The sequence below is a fragment of the Oncorhynchus clarkii genome, chromosome 6 (assembly GCF_045791955.1).
Source record: "Oncorhynchus clarkii lewisi isolate Uvic-CL-2024 chromosome 6, UVic_Ocla_1.0, whole genome shotgun sequence".
Taxonomy (NCBI): Eukaryota; Metazoa; Chordata; class Actinopteri; order Salmoniformes; family Salmonidae; genus Oncorhynchus; species Oncorhynchus clarkii.
In genome coordinates, this window is record NC_092152.1 from 66,167,489 (window position 1) to 66,186,158 (window position 18,670).

The 18,670-nt window shown below is 43.3% G+C and overlaps 2 protein-coding genes and 1 pseudogene across 3 annotated transcripts in view; 1 reads left to right on the forward strand and 2 right to left on the reverse strand.

Annotated features, from left to right (window-relative positions):
- LOC139411458 (ubiquitin carboxyl-terminal hydrolase 10-like) overlaps positions 1 to 1,042 on the reverse strand; it is a 40,179-nt gene extending 39,137 nt beyond the window's left edge. The window contains exon 1 of one of the 2 annotated variants that reach the window (XM_071157858.1): positions 766 to 1,042. In XM_071157858.1, coding sequence (XP_071013959.1) covers positions 766 to 792 — 27 coding nt within the window. In that variant the 5' untranslated portion in view covers positions 793 to 1,042. The remainder of the gene's footprint in view (positions 1 to 765) is intronic. The other variant, XM_071157859.1, reaches the window with a different exon arrangement.
- Positions 1,043 to 2,598: 1,556 nt separating this feature from the next.
- LOC139412426 (MARVEL domain-containing protein 3-like) lies at positions 2,599 to 7,266 on the forward strand (annotated as a pseudogene).
- Positions 7,267 to 7,916: 650 nt separating this feature from the next.
- LOC139411459 (PH domain leucine-rich repeat-containing protein phosphatase 2-like) overlaps positions 7,917 to 18,670 on the reverse strand; it is a 52,324-nt gene continuing 41,570 nt past the window's right edge. Inside the window, exons 15-19 of the mRNA XM_071157861.1 lie at positions 17,334 to 17,464; positions 17,051 to 17,164; positions 16,037 to 16,231; positions 15,205 to 15,436; positions 7,917 to 15,048 (exon numbers count right to left, since the gene is read on the reverse strand). Of these exons, the coding sequence (XP_071013962.1) occupies positions 13,759 to 15,048; positions 15,205 to 15,436; positions 16,037 to 16,231; positions 17,051 to 17,164; positions 17,334 to 17,464 (1,962 nt within the window). The 3' untranslated portion in view covers positions 7,917 to 13,758. The remainder of the gene's footprint in view (positions 15,049 to 15,204; positions 15,437 to 16,036; positions 16,232 to 17,050; positions 17,165 to 17,333; positions 17,465 to 18,670) is intronic.

Consider the following 18,670-nt stretch of genomic DNA (forward strand, 5'->3'; position numbering starts at 1 on the left):
GAGTGCACAATGCACAATGCACAAGTTCCAAACCGTTTGCAGAATCATGAATGGTTCAGATTCGGAAATATACCTAAACCGCCTCTGATCAGGCCCACTGTAGCTAGTAGCTAAGTCATTAGCCACACCACCTGCGTCCGCACGAACTCTGGCTAGTTATCCAGCTAGCTATATTAAGCTAGGTAGCTAGCTGGCCAGACAAATCAATTACAAAGTTTACGTTTGACCATATACAATTTGATGAATACCTTGCTTATAACTCGTCGGCACTTTTACAATTCACTCATATCTAAATGCTAAGCTAGCTAACAAACAGTTATGAAAATCAAACAGGCCTGTCGCATCAGCCAGAGCAGGTGGGCCATGCACATACACGCAGCAATTTAACTACAAATTGTCAAAGGAAAATTACACTTGTTGGGAGTCTCTTGAATGTGGCATTTTCTCAACACAACGTGCACACACGATTTTTGCAAATTTTTAGATTTTCAACTAACCCTACTTCGAGTACTGTTGGCCAATTTGAATGGAGGCTCCTTGGGCCTGTACCATGCTGGTGTTTCAATGGGGAAATAGGCTATTTAGGGCAGCATTAGCAAGCAATTTCATCACACTTTTCAATGACACGAGTTACCACTATATTCGGCCAAGAAACATCTACAAATGTAACATTATTTAAGACTACTTTAACATTAATCTTATGTCACAATGTGAAACATTTAAAAATCCTAGACGTATCAGCGGCGTGAAGAGTTCTAACGTTACCTGGTTAACGTTACTCTGAGAAGCCATGCTCCCTGTGAGATTCTCTTTTCCAATCAGAAGATGGACGTTCTCCGGGGAAGGTGTTAAGTTTTTTTTTTGTAATAATTATTACAAAATACGGCTAATTCGACATCTTTTTCATTTTCTCGACAATGGACTGACATTTGTATTTTTAGGTTGTTTTATTGCTCCATCATATCACGCTGCTTCCCCCGCCGTCGCCGCCATTTCTGTCTCGCTTCTGGCCTGCGCGCGCCGCGGATGGATAGTGTGCTCTGGGAACGCGTGCGTTTACGTCCGGGTAGGAGGGTATAGTAGTGAACGTTTGACAGCTTGAGTAGGAGCTAAAAGAGCTGTCAGCTATGTATTATTTAGGACAGACCGATTGTGTTGTTATTACTAAGATTTACTGCTATTTCAACATTCCATCCATGCACATTTGTTTAAAAAAAGGGGGAAATGTGGGGGTGAAAGGAAATTACAAAGAAAAAAGGAAACACCCCTTCCCACTACTTTGGCACCAACGGAGCCATTGGCCTGGGAACCTGGAACCCTTTCTCTTAAAACCACCTGTAGTTATTCTGCAATAAAATCTAACACACAAAAACTTCTCTGCTGCAGCTACTACAAATTCAATCTTCTGTGATTTACTTTCCATCTGTGCGGCTATGTTATGACCATAACAATAAACACAGAGAAGCCAACCTTACTAAAGCATAAACTGTTCGAATCCCTACTACTCACAGGGATAGCTCCCAGGTGGTGCAGATGGTCTAAGATACTGCGTCATTGCAGCAGTACCTGGTTCAAATCCAGGCTACAACATATCCGGCCGTGATTGGGAGTCCCAGTTGTGACGCACAATTGGCCCAGCGTTGGCTGGGGTAGGCCGTCACTGTAAATAATCATTTGTTCTTAACTGACTTGCCTAGTTATTAAATAAAAAATAAATACATTAAAAAAATACTCTCAGGCTCCCTCACCATCTGCCCACCATCCTATCCTCTACTTTCATCACCGCATCAGCATAAGACACTTGCTGCGCTCCCGGAACAGTCAACCTGTCTCACTTGCACAGGACATGTCTGATCCCCAGTAACATGGCCACTTCCTCCACCGACACTACACTCCCCTTTGTCCCATGCCCTCAAAATGCTGTTTTGGTAGTAGGGGTGGAGTTCTATAGGGCGTACAGGTGAGAGGGAGGAGCTTGGAAATAAAATAAGTGCCAAGATACAGGAAAAGTAGAAGACGTAAAGAATACAATCATTCGCACAAATGAATCCAGATAAGAACCAGAATTAAGAGGTATTGTTCATTTCTTTATTCTATGATTCTTCATTCATCAATTCGTTATCTCAATGTTTGGTTCGCTTCAACCAACAGCATACCTGTGAGCCTTATCATTTGTCACAGGTAACATGAAAATGCATGTATTTTTTCTATCTTCATCAAATATACTAACACTCGTTATTGCCTAGTGCCTACTGCCCTCGAGTCACAACCTGGTCTCAGAGCATTTCGTATTATTCTGTATGTAAATCCGAGACACACCAGTTAGTATGTTATGTTTCGTATGGTATTAATTTGTGGATGTCCATTTCGTATGATATGTTATGACCTTTGGGTTGCTAGACGCTCACGTCATACTTTCGGTTTTGCCATAAGTAACCATCTGTTTTTATGTAACCATACCAAACGTCATACTAAATGGAGTACCTCGGATTTACGTACAGAATAATATGAAATGCTCGGAGACCAGGTTGCGAGTCAGTGTCAGCATTTTTGTTTGACGTTTTAAACCATTATCAGTTTTTCAATGTGTATTCAGTTATGTGCAGAATCATCACAGTATCATTAGAGTTGGGTCTGACAGTGATCCGCATCCTGGGCGGTTCTTACCTGACCAGGTTGGAAACATCCAGGGAAAACACCCCCAAAACCTGCCCCGCTTTCATTTGGCTCCTGGATGCATCTCTTCCTATTGGCTCCAGGCTGCTTCCTCATTCTAAGGGTCGCAGTGAGTCATGGGAAATGCTTCCCACTGGGCAGCTGTATCACAGTGTCGCTGGGTGGTGCTGTGCCCCGTAGAATGACGAAATAGCCACGAGACAAGAAGAAGATAAGCATCCAGGAGCCAATTGAAAGAAGGGTGGGTTTTTGGCGGGGATGAGGGGATGAGAAGGGCTCAGGAGATGACAGGAGGGACAGAGAGAAGGACTACTCTGACCGACAGCGGGATATGACACCCTGCTCTCACAAGGACCCACCACCTGACCACAGAGGCGGTAGTCAAGGACAACAGAGAGCGTAAGAGACCATCTGACTGTCACAGAGTTGCTTCCACTGTTACCATCCTGGGCATGGGCAATTCCACAGTAACAGAATGATACAGAAACTCAGATTTTTCACTTTAGAATATATGCAAAACAAAAACCAATCGTTGTAAAATCATAAAACCATACTGTACAACTCTATGCACAAGGACTACTTAATTTCCTCCTTTACATTTTTTTAAAATACAAAAACACATTTACAGTTTGTGCTGTCATTCTGTTACCAAACTTTGCATCTGCACTGTTCTTCAAGTAAATGTGTTTTTGTCCAATGCAGCCATTTTTATCTCAACATCAAATTTCTGGGTAACAAATTAGAACGTTACTGTGATTGCTAATCTATTTTGAAAACAAAGAGGAGAACTGACAGCTAGCTGTTATACTGTAAACAGGTTTGCTGACAACATTACGGAAATTATACACACGCATCGGTGTAGCCACATGTTATGACTCTGAATGGTCAGATAGCTGGCAACAATGACAAGAAGCTGCTTTGTGGGGAATCGTCGGTGGCTTGTTTCAGCTCATTGTATCTTGTTATTGATACCATGTCTTTTTTTTAAGGTGTTTTGACTGATTTTATGTCTATGCTTATATGGTCAAATTTGCTAGCTAGCTAACCAACAAATGTAATAATGTGTGAGACAAGTACTCATTGTGAAAACGTATTTGTTTTCAATAAACATTTGGAGAAGAAATATAGTTTACATGTTGTCAACAATCTAAGCCAACCTTGTCAGTTTTGCCCCATAGTTGAGCACATTTAAAGGACATTTTATCATCATTTTCACAATTTCACAGTATTATTCCAACCTCAGTGTGGAAATTTACACAGTGTACAAAACAATAGGAACACCTTCCTAATATTGAGTTGCACCCCCTCAATTCATCAGGGCATGGATTCTAGAAGGTGTCTAAAGCATTCCACAGGGAGGCTGGCCTATGTTGACTCCAATGCTTCCCACAGTTGTGTCAAGTTGGCTGGATGTCCTTTGGGTGGTGGATCATTATTGATACACATGGGAAACTTTTGAGCTTGAGAAACCCTGCAGCGTTTATTTGACTTTCCAATCATTGGTTTTTGTTAGGCATACATTTTAAAGTGAAAAATCTGTGTCTGCATCATTCTGTTACAGTCTAATTGCCCGCATATACTGTACAGCCTGAGAAGGCTCCGGTTTCACTGGTGTCATGAAGTTGGCCTGGGGGTAGGTTTGTGATAAATACCTCTCCCCCCCTTTTTCCTCTCTCTACCCTACTGATGTTACATTTGCAAAACCCTTGGTTAACATAGAGATTCTGGGAACATCAGGTGGGAAAGGAACTATATTCTGGTAATCCGAACAATTGAACATATGCGGTGGTACTTAATGAATATGATGTCAGTTCGGTTGTCATCTGAGACAGACATTCTCATCAATGATAAGATGACAAACTCTACAGTGGAAAGTCTACACATCAGAGTTATCGGATTAACATGGAATTGTTGTTGAATTTAAATGTTTGAATATGAAATTATTTGTGATGGGATGAAATGTGATTTTAGCTTCTAAAATGTGAGATTTGGGTTTTCATAAGATAGGGCTCTGCTCAATCAGTGGCCCACCCCTGTGAAGGGACATGGGCTATAAAACTTTTCAAACACGCCCTCCTCTCCCTTCCTATATAAAGCCTTGACGACAATATAACCTCCTGTTCCGAGGATGTGAGGACGACGGTCCGATGTCAGAATGGTTCAGATAATAACTACAGAACGAAGCCAACATCAGCGTGAGCTTTGGTTGCGAATTGTATGAACTTTGAATTCTTATTCACTACAGAAGTGATACCTCCTAGCCGTTGAGTTAGCAACTGCAAACGCAGGTTAGGAAGGAACAGACAAAGTATCCCATCTACCACACAATGACGTTACTACAACGTATCCAATTGACCACCAGAGACATTCTTCAAAGGACTCGGTTTGGCAATACGGCATTCCATCTACCACCAACCTACCGAAGCGCAGCTCAGAGTAAATATTTATTGCATTTTCCTTTTCCAAATGGGTGGTAATTTAGAATGCATAAGATATTGTGTTTACGATAGCACAGCTTTGCCCTTTGTTCCTCAGTCTTCCCGCTCTTTCACTCAAACCCAGCCCCCTTTCTTTTGTGTAACAAGCGGTCATATCTGTTCTGCCTGCTAGGGACGTTTTCCTTTATGACGTAATTTGTACTCAAGTTATGATTAATTGTGTATGTGTAATGAGTTAGGTATTTAGTAAATAAATAATTAAACCCAATTTAGTACTGCTGATTCAACTTGTTAGCCAGGGTTCATGCAGATAACCAAGAATTTACAACTTTCAGATGAGACTGAATTAAGGTGACGATTAATATTGACTGCTATTGATGTAAAATATTACTAGGTCTTTAAGAGTTTATTCGGAAGATAACAGCTCTATAAATATTATTTAGTGGTTCCCTGACTCTAGTTAATTACATTTACATGATTAGCTCAATCAAGTAATATTAATTACTGAGAAATTATTTTATAGAATAGCATGTCATATCACTTAATCCGATATAGCCAAAGACACGACACTGGTTTGGGATTGACTCCTTGTAATGTCTGTCTGCTAGTGTTTGAATGGCACATTGATTCTTGGGGTGCCCAAAGTAAATATGAACCCCTGGAATACAAAGCCTGCTCTCTGCCATGGAGGGATGTTGTGTGGTGGGTTTATGTGGTGTAGTTTCAATGTCAGATTTGGCAGACGTCAACTTCAGATTTTTTCTTTGCAGGTATACAGAAGCCTCCACGTCTCCCTCTGTGGGTGAAATACTATCCGACTCTGTACAAGCTCAGATATGCCTTAACAGCCAGAGGCAAGTCATGTTTAAATTAAAGAATAAACAGCAACAACCTACACCTGAAATGTTGTAGTGGTAAAATTGTTTGTGGGTGAATCTCGCTGGTATGGTGTAGTAGGCGTTGTTTTGTTTGATTGGTCCTGGGATTTATTCACTAGGAACCAAACAGAACCAACTGGGGAGGGACCTACCTGAATTTGTCCAAAAGAAACTCGTTTTCGTTGGGCGTAAACGATTGTCGTTGCAAAACGTTTTGGACTAATGATTACACCCCTGTAGTAGGAATGTAGTTGGGTAGGTTACGAATGACCTAACCAACCACATGACCACCCTCTCGGAGGGTACAGGGTATTTATGAGGGGATTGGAGTTTTGAGTTATAATATCTGTATTACTTAACGTTTAGTTTAGTTTTTGGTTTCTTTCTCCAAATTGGTTGTTCATCCATGATGTATGTTTAATTCACACTATGGCATACTGTATGTTCTATCTCCCTCTGAGGTGGAATTTCCACTGAAATTAGCCATCACTCCATTAGGCAGTGTTGGTTGAACTCAGATCAACCTCAATTTAGCTGCATTGTTGCATAATCCTCCCTCTCTTGTGAAATGTATAACTTGACCTTCACCTCAGCTCGCTTTCTCCCTGAGACTCTTACTGGATGATAAGTAATGAATTTAGCTATTTTTTTATCTGTTCTATTCAGGTCTATGCCATATAATGGAGGTTTTTGTAAACCTGCTGATAGTCATCTGTTGAGGAGTGTCCTACAGTAACTCCGGGGGTTATCGGGACCTGGCCAACCTCTGGGGTCTCTACCAGTACTACTATGGAGGACAGGCTTTCACCGGCGCCTACAAAGACAGGGTCAAGGAGCTGGACAAACTGTTCCACCAGCTCAAGCTACCTCCATACATCTTCAGCATGGCCTGTGGAGGGGCTCTGATGGTTTATGCCTGCATCACTCTAGGTTTAGGGGTCCTGAGAGTCCCTTACCGCTAGACCCCTATGCTGCTGGGTGAGGCCCTGGTGAACCTCCTGATCGGCCTGGGCTACATCCCTGCCCTGGCCTTCTACTTCATCAAGCTGCAGGAGACCTACGACAAGCCCATCTGTACGGAGAAGGAAGTGCTCTACAAGAGCAAAGGGCATCAGGGCTTTGCGTGTGCACTCAATGAAGCAGACATCGCTGGAGGCCTCTTCGGGGTGCTTGGAGTCACTGATTTCATCTTCAGAATGGTCTTGGCCATCTGTGCTTTCAGGGCAGTGCGTGAGATGAAGAGACCGAGAGAAATGGAAGATGGTAACTTATAACAGGTTTGCTCACCCCCCACTGTGAATATAAAGGATACAAATGTAGGGTTGAGATCAAATTCAGTCAAACAGCTATACATATTAGTGCATTTTTTATGAACTGTGATTGATTTAAAAAAAAAAAGTGTTTAACTGTAAAAAGAGCAATTTTGTACATTTGACTTTTGTTCTAAGTTTTATAAACTTTAAAAACACACACTTGTTTTACTAAATGTTACAGATGTGAGACATCTAGTGTCAAAAACATTCTTTACTAATAAAAATCTTAAACAGATATATTTCTCTTCCTCATGAACCCTCTTGCCTAGAATACCTTCATCTTACCTTGAAGAATAGTTGTCTGTGGGACTGAAAACAAATCTTTATTGGTGTGGAGTAAAGCAAAGAGATCAGGGGTGTATTCATTCCGCCGATTCTGTTGCAAAAAGCTTCTTAAAACGGAAGCGAACGGGAAGGGATCTACCTGAATTGATCCAATAAAGATCTAATTTTTCTTCCATTTGGTTTTGAATCGGTTTCCATAGTGCAGCTCAGAAGCAAATCCATGGTGTTTCTGAGGACAGTGTCTGGCCAACGCTATCATCAGAAAGACAACCGAGGGGAGCAGAAGGTAGGGAAACGATAGAAATGCACCAAGGCCCAGGTTTTTCACAGTATAAATTTTTATTGCTACTTGGCTGAAAGTTAATTAAAAATACAGCTTTTCTGCTCAAAACTAGTCATAGCAGCATCTCAAATGAAATAATAAACCATCGCCCACTCAATTTTAAGGAGTACAATTCTGGCAGACAAACAGCAAAAGTGCTCATGGTTAGTCCTTTTCCTAAATTATAAAACACAAGGTATCCTGAAACTATGTAGCAGTTTTCTGCATGCTAAAATATAAACAAAAATATTAGATATGCTCCAGATATTCAAAACAATGTCTTGGCTTACAAACAATGTTAACATCATGTACAAAGTAATCACATAGGACTGTATATATTTTATATTTATATGCATTTATATATGGCATGCTTCAGACATTAAATACATGAATTATTATCTTAAATAAAAATACAATAATCTGTGACAATATACTATAGAAACCCTTTATTCTAGATTCTGTAGTGGAGAAGGACCTATACATTTGCATGAAACAATGTACAAAAATAAACCTCAGCTTCTTGGCATTGAGAGAAAATATTCAAGCATCTCTAGAAAAGAAAGTACAGAAAGAAAGGTGAGATCAAACAATGTTTACTTTGGTCACATGCTAAACAATTGGAACGTCCTCAATATCGGAACGTCCTCAATATCAGATTCTTTCCAGAGTTCACCATAATCATTCAACAGAATGGAGATTCATTCTGTTAAATATAATAGCAACACATGCATGCACGTGTGCATACTTTCTCACTCGGACCACAATGACAAACAGGCAGGCAGCATGTTCTCCCTCTGTGAAGAGAAATAAAACCTATAATGTGTTTACAGAGATTGGATTAACTGAATCAGAAAAGCATTGACACCATAACCTACTTAAAGATGCATTCCGTCACACACACACTCCGCTGTATTTACATAGGATTATGGTGCACTCAGATCATGAACAGTAGTTGATCTCCTCTACTAAATAATTAAAGGGAATACTTTGCCATCCTTGTGATATCACCTCGATCTGTTACTCTGTGCCCCATCTTCCTGTAGCAATACGTACGGTTTGCATATGTACAGGCACATTTATTTCTCTATCTAGGTTAATGACCTTCTCAATCAATATTGTTTCTAGCTCTTGTTAGCAGGAGTCCATTTTTTGGTTCTTTACACAAACAAGGGAGAGTTGACTAAATAAAATGGCAAATAATACTTGGCTAAGGATCTGCAGATGCATGTTCTGACATACGGCTGCTAGAGCACGTAGCATGGGTGCATTTGGGATGCACAGAGCTTAGTAGTGTTTTGCTGGCCCTCACTTGGCAAACTAGGGCCCAATTATGGAGCCTCTTGATCAACTTTTCTACATGGATCACTGTGCAGAAAGAGAGTTGACAAAAGGTCAAAACGCACACGATGGCAGAACACTGCACTTCGTGATTCACACACACATGCATACGCACACACAGACAAGAATGTTCAGTTACTACTCATTTTCATAGTTAAGAAAAAAGGATCCTCCTATTTTTAGGTCAGGTGTGTAACCTGTTAGTAATATGTACAGGTGACACTTTGCATATTTGATGTGATCGAATTCATGTTCATTATCATCTACATTGTGTAGTGTATTTGAAGTCCAACTTCCTGTTCATTAAAAGGATTATGAGAACTTTGAATTCTCTTGTTCCTCCAACCACATCAAAGACAATCACCTCTTCATACTGTTCTTATGTTCTCAACTTAAATGCCATATGAAAATATCAAATGTGTGCAAGCTCAAATCTGTTTCTTTAGTCTGTCCTGAAATGCAATTTTTGTTTTCAGGGTGGAGGGCAAACCCACACCTGTGGTGCTGACATGTACCTGTTTTGCCACCTGAGGCACAGCAGGTGGCTTTCATTAGCAAACAAAGCAATATTCAAATGCTTTCTGCCACTTATCATCCCTAGAATGAGCCAACCTTTTACCCCTCAACACCAGCTGCTGTTCCTCTCATGGAAGCAGAATGACACAATACAAAAAAGCCTTAAGACTTGAACAAGGAAGAACAATGCCTATCTTTGTGCTAAAAGACAAACTTGCATCCACCAGAAAAAGCAGTTTTTTAATTCTCTCACACTTCACAATTATTAGCACTTCTATTGGATACTTTCTCTTAGAGAAGACATGATACGTTTGGCTGACAGAAGCCACAACAACGACAACTCAAGCCCTATGAGTTAATGTGCATTTTTGATAAATATCTCACATAATACTCAAATATCAATCTTTGAATATATTCATCTCCCTATGTACAAAGTGCTTTAAACAGTGTTCGATCCTTTGAAGAGCAGATTTTGTCTGAAGTTGGGACAGAATAAGTGAATTAGACTTAGGTAATACATCTCATATTATAAGCACGCAGGCTTTAGAAAGGCAAATTCACCAATCATTCCAGTTGATAACGTTAAGAATGTAAATAGCCATTTCGAAGCCGCTGTGAGGTTTTTGAGCATCTAAAATACTGCCAATTCTACTAAACCTTTAGAATCCACCCCTCTGGTCCCAAGCCTTGTTCTACTGGACTGAAATTTTACCTTGCTCCCTCTACAATTTGGAGAAAAGAATGCAAAATATTGGATTTTTAGGTGTTCTATGCTCCTGACCTTGCCACGTAAGGTCAAAGGGCAAAACCAGCTCCACTAAAGGAAATAAAACCAACAGAAAAAGACAGTCCCCATCATCATTAGGACTGGCAGCGCTGCAATAAGGCTATGAACAAGCATAGAGAGGGTTGTAGCTAGCTAAGCAGCTATGGTAAGTACAACACTAGAACCATGCCACTAGCCTTTTCACAGTGGCATCTAGGAACACATCCTGGTCATTCTCTAGTCAGACCACAAGCCCCCTCTTACTAAGTCAGACTGTTGTCCTCTCTAGAATGGGTTAGGCAGTTTGGCACAAGGGGGAAGGGGGATAGATTTTGGTCTGCAGCTTTGTAAAATCAATGATGAGTCAATTAGCAGTATCTTATCCTCTAACATCGCCGGAGCACAAGTGCAACTTTATAGAAATGTCATATTCAGTCTACTGACCCATATTATGCGGATGCCTTTATTCAAAGCAATGTCCATAACTGACATATTTCACCATGTCTGTGACAGATAAAAGCCAGGGCCATACTGTGGACCACTCCATACCTCAGCAACACTAAAACCATTAGCAAATGCCCCAAATAAAGTCTGAACTCAAATTCTGATGCAAAATGAATGGCTTACACGCAATACTTTTTTTCACTCTTCCCATGACACAAAAGTGCTTTGCTCATTGTGATGTCATCACTTCATTATCCAGTGAGGTGGATATGTAATGTCTCATTGACCCAATACATAAGAATACCTGTGTTTTTATTTTGTGTGTCAAAATAGTCAATACTTGAACCCACATCTGCATTATCCCAGGACACAAATTTGAGATGGATGCAATCATTAGCTCCGGTGAGTTGATTTGTAGATTAGAGTATTGTATATTGTAGATTTTTGCTAAAATTCCACATAAAATGGGTTTATCAGATTATGTTTCTCATTGGTTGGATGGTATTAACCAAAGGTCCTCTGACAGCTATGGAACATATGGAGCAGACAAAGGCTTGTCTCCACAATGTGAAAGAAGAGTAAGATAACGTCCTCCTCAGCATTAGGTCAGGTGTCCTACATGCCCCTTGAACCGTTGTTCCTTCACAATACCCCATCTACTTGCCTCTAGCATACACCTGTTGAATTGATTTGGTGTTGCCACTCATGTGAGCTTCACACCACCCCTCTTACTCAAACTAGCACTTATTGTCACCAAGACAACAATGAGCTTTTCTGTCCTGCCAACCAAAACACACTGTGCTTGTTCTGAATCTGTTATACAGTAGGTGGTAGTGGTCGTAGAGTACACTGGTGATATTCACTGATATATAACTAACATCTAAGGCAATTCATAGTTATCACCACCAGATGTCCCACAAACCCTTATTGAATCTGTCACTAGATCTATGAGAATGAAATCAAATGATTTCAATGAGTAAATCATTATTTTTACTCTCTCTCTCTCTGGTCACTGACTTAAATTGAAGAGCATCAACCAGATATATCTATAGGCTCCAAAGGAATTATGCAAACTATCTTTGTATCAAATAGTACACATACATTTCACAACATACATACTTTAAATATACATGTAAAATAATATACCATGTTAGTACACTACTCATGGATATTTTGTTCAGTTGACTGTGAAGCTAATGGAATGATGGGAACAGAATGATTCTCAAACCTTAAAAAACACTTTCAATATGTTGGTCGCTGCAGAGATTTTGCACAATTTCCTGGGTACAACAAACGTGAAACTAGAAAAACTAAAGAAAAAAGGGGCTACACACCTCACAGTATCTGGACTCCTTAAATGATGGCACTCTGTGGGAAGAACATGTTTTTTCACCCATCATATGTAATGATTACTGTACAGTATCTAGTGTGCATTGTAGCGTCTTTGAGATATGAACACTGTAAACGATTGTTTTGCCTTTGTCGTCACCACTCATGTTGCCCATAAAACATAATTAATATAACTTTTTCTGTTAAAATTTGCTGACCATGCACTGTCACCGATACAGTGTTACAATAAGGGTTTTGAAGCAGTATCCCATATTGGTTCTGTACAGGTGAGCAATGCACTGTCATGTTATTTTGAGTTTGCCTTTTTATGAGAGCTTGATGCTATTTTTGAACGTTATTTTCTGTATTATTCCTCCCAGCAAGGCTTCAATGGTTTCCAAATGGATACGCATCCTGATGCTGGGACTAGGCCAAGCTGGCCTTGTGATTACACCACTATGTGGTTCTGCACTACACTGCTCAGACTAAATGTGTATATAGATACTAACTGTATTTCCCATATAGATGATTATGGTGTAGATAGAAAGGGTCACATCTTAGTTTTTTTAGTAAATGAAAATTCTGTTAGTTTTTTATCATCTGCTGTTATGTTCCTACTTGCCTCTAGCATACACAGTCTGAATCCTCCTACCACAGAGTAAGGCCAGTCAGCCCAGTTTCCAGTCCTGACAGCCATGTCGTCTGCCATTGTGCAGTCAGATAGCGAGAGCGAGAGCAAGCACAAGAGAGCGAGAGCGAGATCGAGAGAGATATATATAGAGAGAAGTGGCTGTACCATTGGTGGCCCCTGGAGGACGCTGTCACACAGTGATGTCCTCCTCCAGGGTTAATACTGATGTCCCCACCCCAACCCCCCTCCCCTCCATACACACACACAGGCAGGGAGGCAGGGACATCTGGGGCTGAGTCATCTACAGTAGGCACTTTACCACCTTTTGGTCGCAGGACTTGTCCCTGGGATCTAGGAGCCCCTGCAGCCCCCAGCAATGGAATGATAACACACTCAAAGTGATTCTTCTACGGTTTCATTACTTGACCTTCCTTCCAAGTAAAGGGAAATGTTGCAAACAAGTTCTGCAGTCTAAAACGCATGAGGTATTCTAGTTCAGGCTGGGGTATTTTGGCCTCCGGTGGCCCCCTTCTTTTCACAACCTCTTCATGGGTGGTGATTTCAGTGCCTGTTCAGCTCTGATACTCAGACAGTTCCACCAGGTTCATCAGACAGTTAGCTAAGCACCTCTCTATGTCTAACGTGACGTAACGCATTCATGTGTGAACAGTCAAGGCCCCACATGTCCATCTGGTCTTCATGACAGAGCTGAATGGAAACTTGAACTGGAATATCCCACCTGTGCCAGAGAGACCTCCTCTGCCCCCCTGGTATGGCACTGTCACAGGACTACCACAGGGTTGCACTGTGCTCTGGCCCCCTCTAGAGGGCAGTATCATAGACTTCCTGCTGTAGGCCAGGGATAGGGTTGGGGGCGAGGTCCCGCTGGGGCAGCATGGGAGCAGGGGGGTGGGGGTGGTCCCACACAGGGTCTCTGATGGAGGGGGGTGTGAAAGGATGTGGAGGTCCAGGGACCATAGGGCTCTGGCCCCTCAGCTGTTCCCTAACATCCTGCTCTAGACTGGGAGGCACTACCAGCTGGTCCTCGGGGTCCTGCTGGGCAGGGGCAGTGAAGTAACCCGACTTCTTCTTAGGGGCCTCCACGGCTACCTCGATGAGGTTGTGGCTATCTTCCGGGGCCACCACGGAGCCGTTGGAGAGCTTCTTCCCAAAGAGGCTGGAGGTGGAGGGGGACTTCTTCAGGTCGGAGATCTCCCTGCCACACACGGCCAGCAGGCAGCCATTAGTGGCTGACACCACCACACTGTTCTGACGACGCATCTTTCCGTTGGGGTAGTCTGAGCGTGTCTTGTCCAGGTTGTGGTCCTTTGGGCTCGCGGCTGGCCCAGAACGGATCTGGAAAGCACAGCAGTGGATGTCCACCTCCACCTCCAGCTTGCTCCCGTTGGAGATGACCCCCTCTAGTGGAGCCTCATCATCACTGTCCAGCCCATTGTCAGACTGGTTACTGGAGAAGGTGGTACAGGAGGGCTGGCGCTGGAACAGGACTTGGTGGGGCCCCCCTACCCCAGCTGAGCCAGGTCCCGCAGGGGCACAGAGCGTGGCTGCAGGGTGGAGGCTACAGCGCCTCTCAGGTCGGACCGTGGGGCCAGAGGGGTGCTCGTCAGAGGCCGTGGAGCCCGCCTCACTCCCCACCTCCGAGGCCGAAGTCTCGCTGTTGAACTCTGAAGCGATGCCACTGCTGGAGGAGGGCGTGGCCGGGTCCCCTGGGGGAGCAGTGACGGGGAGGGGTGTTGGAGGGGGTCCCCGGGGTTCAGTACCAGTATTGGCGTGAGGGGTCTCACAGGTACAGCTGTCCTCCCCGATGTGCAGGGACACCACCACCGCCCCCACATTGTCCCGGCAGCCGTAGCTCTGGGCCAGCGTGCAGAGCTTCTTGGCAGCTGCGCGGGGGTCCCTCACGGCCTGCACGGTGCACACAGCCTCCTGGTAGGACACCTTCTCAAACAGTGCCCGGTTCCCCAGGATCAGGAAGTCATCTTGGGAACACAGGGGCTCAGTGCGCACACAGGGCTTGGGCAGCACCCAGGGAGACAGATAAGAGCATCCCAACAGGCGAGAGCAGCATGTCACTCCACTCACCTTGTTATCCTGCAACACAATAACACAGGAGGGGACTCAGCTCTGCATTTTGAATACCTCTGAGCACAAGGCATCACATCAAACATTAACTAACAAGTAGATCTTAATGAACACAAAGGCCCTCACAAAGATGTGCATTCACACACGTCTGACTCCCCACAGTACCTCAGTGATGATCGCCTTGCTGAGTTTGACCCTGTCCATCTCTTCAGTGCTCTGCTCCAGGCTGAAGACCTTGGAAAGGGGCAGGGGCTGGCCGTCTCGACACAGCACCGCCTGGCAGCTGCCCACGTTGGCCACCGTCAGGCTGAAGTAGCTGCCCAGCTCCGACGGCTCGTGGTGGATGTAGCAGAGCAGGGCAGATGCACCCAGCTTCTGACCAGCCATGCCCAGTTTCCTGCATCATACAACATACATCACAGAATGCAACTATCAGCACATGCCCTGCAATTAGCTAGCTTCTTTGTTAAATAAACATTAAAAGTAGACCATTATGAATATTCATTACGTTGTTATTTGCATATGTTAATTACTAGCTAATGTAGTTGTGAATTAAGTTAATCAAATGTAAATGAACACGGGATAGTACAATTGTAGGCTTGTCTTCCCTAAGAGGCAACAGTAATTCATAGCACGGGCACAACTTTCATTGGGACAGAGGGGGACATGTCCCCCCACATTCTGAAATTGCATTTTTGTCCCCCCCCCAGTCTTATCTTTGGAATGTTAAAAACGAGGCAATAGTGTGCTTTAGGACCATGCGGACGCCTGGAGCGGTCGGGTAGGTTGTTTGGAGTGTTTATCCAACTGGATAAAAAAAAAATATTATTAATAATAATGATACACACCACCCCCCCCCCCCCCCCCCTCACACTTCAAAAACCAAAGTTACGCCCCTGATTCATAGAATACTGAAATTTGCCTACATTTGGGTGTAGGGGGGGGGGCAAAATGCAAGCAAAATGGGTGTGTGTCTGTGTATGCATGATGCTCATACCTGTGTGAGGTGAGGAAGGTGTTACTCATGTACACACTGTCTACATTGGAATGCAGCAGCTCCTCCGACAGCACATCTCCCATGGTACACTGCAGCAGACGAGGAACTTCCTCATTGCGGTCTCCGTCGAAGACGCCATAGGCCGCCTCAACACTATCCCCAAAGCGGTCCACTGCCAGCACAGACACACACAACCTGTCCCCAAGGAAGAGAATACCGTATGTATAGATAAGATAAACACAAAAAGTGTAAACAAAATGTGTTTACATTTTTTGTGTGTAAATCCCGTTATACAATTTTGCTCAAATTCAAGCCAAACAGGAATAACTCATCTATACTTGAACACAGTGAGACAGAGCCCTTTTCCTACGGAGGCAGCAGGGGCTGAGTGTGACACCAGACACGGCCCCCTGTGACACTGTGGTGGTCATGACCCTGTGAGGCCCTGTTAGGGCAGCAGCCAGGCAAACTGGGCCCCCATCAATGATGCAGCGGACACTGCTTTATACCCATTGTATCCACAGGAAGTATTAGGCTTCACCGCCTTCCCTACTATTAAACAAGATCCGCTGCCCAGGGGCCTAGATGCCAGGCCCAACAGACGTTCACCCAGGCAGTGGAAGATGTGCTGGGGCTGTACAGTTAGATAACTAAGTAACTCCTCCATACATGCATATGATAGCCCTGGGTAGGGTTTAAAATAGGATCCCAGCCAAGAGGCAGAGCAGAAAAGAAACGGGCTGATATGGACTATGAGAAGCACATCCTCTTCTCAGACCATTTAATGTAGTGCTGCTCACAGCGATTCCCTGAAAAAGGAAATGCTTCTTAAAGACGCTCTAAAACCACACGTGATCTCATAATCCCATTTATACCCTCTCATCAGATTGTCATGAATTAGAGCTTCACTCAGGCAAAATACACTTTATGATGCTCTCTCGCATACATGCTCACTCACTGTCTCATAATGTAATTCTCTCCCTCAGCCCTCCTCCCTCCCTCCCTTCTGCTCACTTGTTCCTCTGTCCACTCATCTCAGAGTAGCCATGGTTCCACAGGGTGGAGGAGCCCAGGGAGTCCCCGGCCGTCATGGCTGGCTTCTGGTCCAGCTTCAGGGTGGTGATATGACTGAGGAGAGACACACAAAGAGATGGGGGGCATTACCTCATTACGCACTGAACAGAACCATAATTCACACCGTAGCACAGGTAATATTATTTATCACATATCTTATCTAAGTACACCAGCGGCCTGATACTATATTGTGCAATGTGACACTGTGGTCTCTGTGTGTCACCTGAACAGGTTGAGTGTTTTGTGCTCCAGCAAGAGGCTGCTGTTGCCAGTCAGGTCCAGTTCGTGCAGGGTGGCCGTTAGAGAGTCTGGCAGTAGGATCTCAGTCAGCTCATTACAGCTCAAGTCCACCAGCTACACACACACACACACACACACACACACACAGTGGAGGGAGAAGATAACACACTGTTACACGGTATAACATTGTAATAAAGACATACACATCTAAAAGACATATGCATAAACAAAACACAAACTAGGACTGACGCCGTTTAGTCGACTGGTCGATTGTTGGTTGACCGAGATTTCTTTAGTCGAACAGTGCACAAGACACCTGTCTCAGTGGACTAATCCATTGCGGAGGCCACGGGGATGGTACAGTCCATCACTCTAAGACATGTGATACTGAAATTGTATATGGTTATAGTATGTAAAAATAACGGTACAACACTAATAAATCGAATATTATTTAATAACAAATGCGCTTTATCCCGCATTGGATATGGTCGCTGTCCGCGGTTCTGAAACATAACCTTCAGTGCGCCATAGAATTGACACCTTTCCCTATGTTGCTATGTGCATAATAGCAAAGTTAACCAGCATATTGGGATTGAAAACAATGTGGCGGAGCCAGCAGAAGCAGAGATGAGGAAACAGCCCTTGCTTAAGCCTAATTGTCAAAAAACTATTTGAGGAGAAAGGAAACCACATCTTACCTGTCAAATCTCTTTACAAATCATCCATATACACTACCGTTCAAAAGTTTGGGATCACTTAGAAATGTCCTTGTTTTTTAAAGAAAAGCTACTTTTTTGTCGACTCTGGGATGCTGGCCTTCTAGGCAGAGTTGCAAAGAAAAGCCATATCTCAGACTGGCCAATAAAAATAAAAGATTAAGATGGGCAAAAGAACACAGACACTGGACAGAGGAACTCTGCCTAGAAGGCCAGCATCCCGGAGTCGCCTCTTCACTGTTGACGTTGAGACTGGTGTTTTGCAGGTACTATTTAATGAAGCTGCCAGTTGAGGACTTGTGAGGCGTCTGTTTCTCAAACTAGACACTAATTCACTTGTCCTCTTTCTCAGTTGTGCACCGGGGCCTCCCACTCCTCTTTCTATTCTGGTTAGAGCCAGTTTGTGCTGTTCTGTGAAGGGAGTAGTACACAGGTCTTCAGTTCCTTGGCTATTTTTTGCATGGAATAGCCTTCATTTCTCAGAACAAAAATAGACTGACGTGTTTCAGAAGAAAGTTCTTTGTTTCTCATCTAGTCTAAAGAAGGCCAGTTGTATTGCTTCTTTAATCAGCTGTGCTAACAATTGCAAAATGGTTTTCTAATG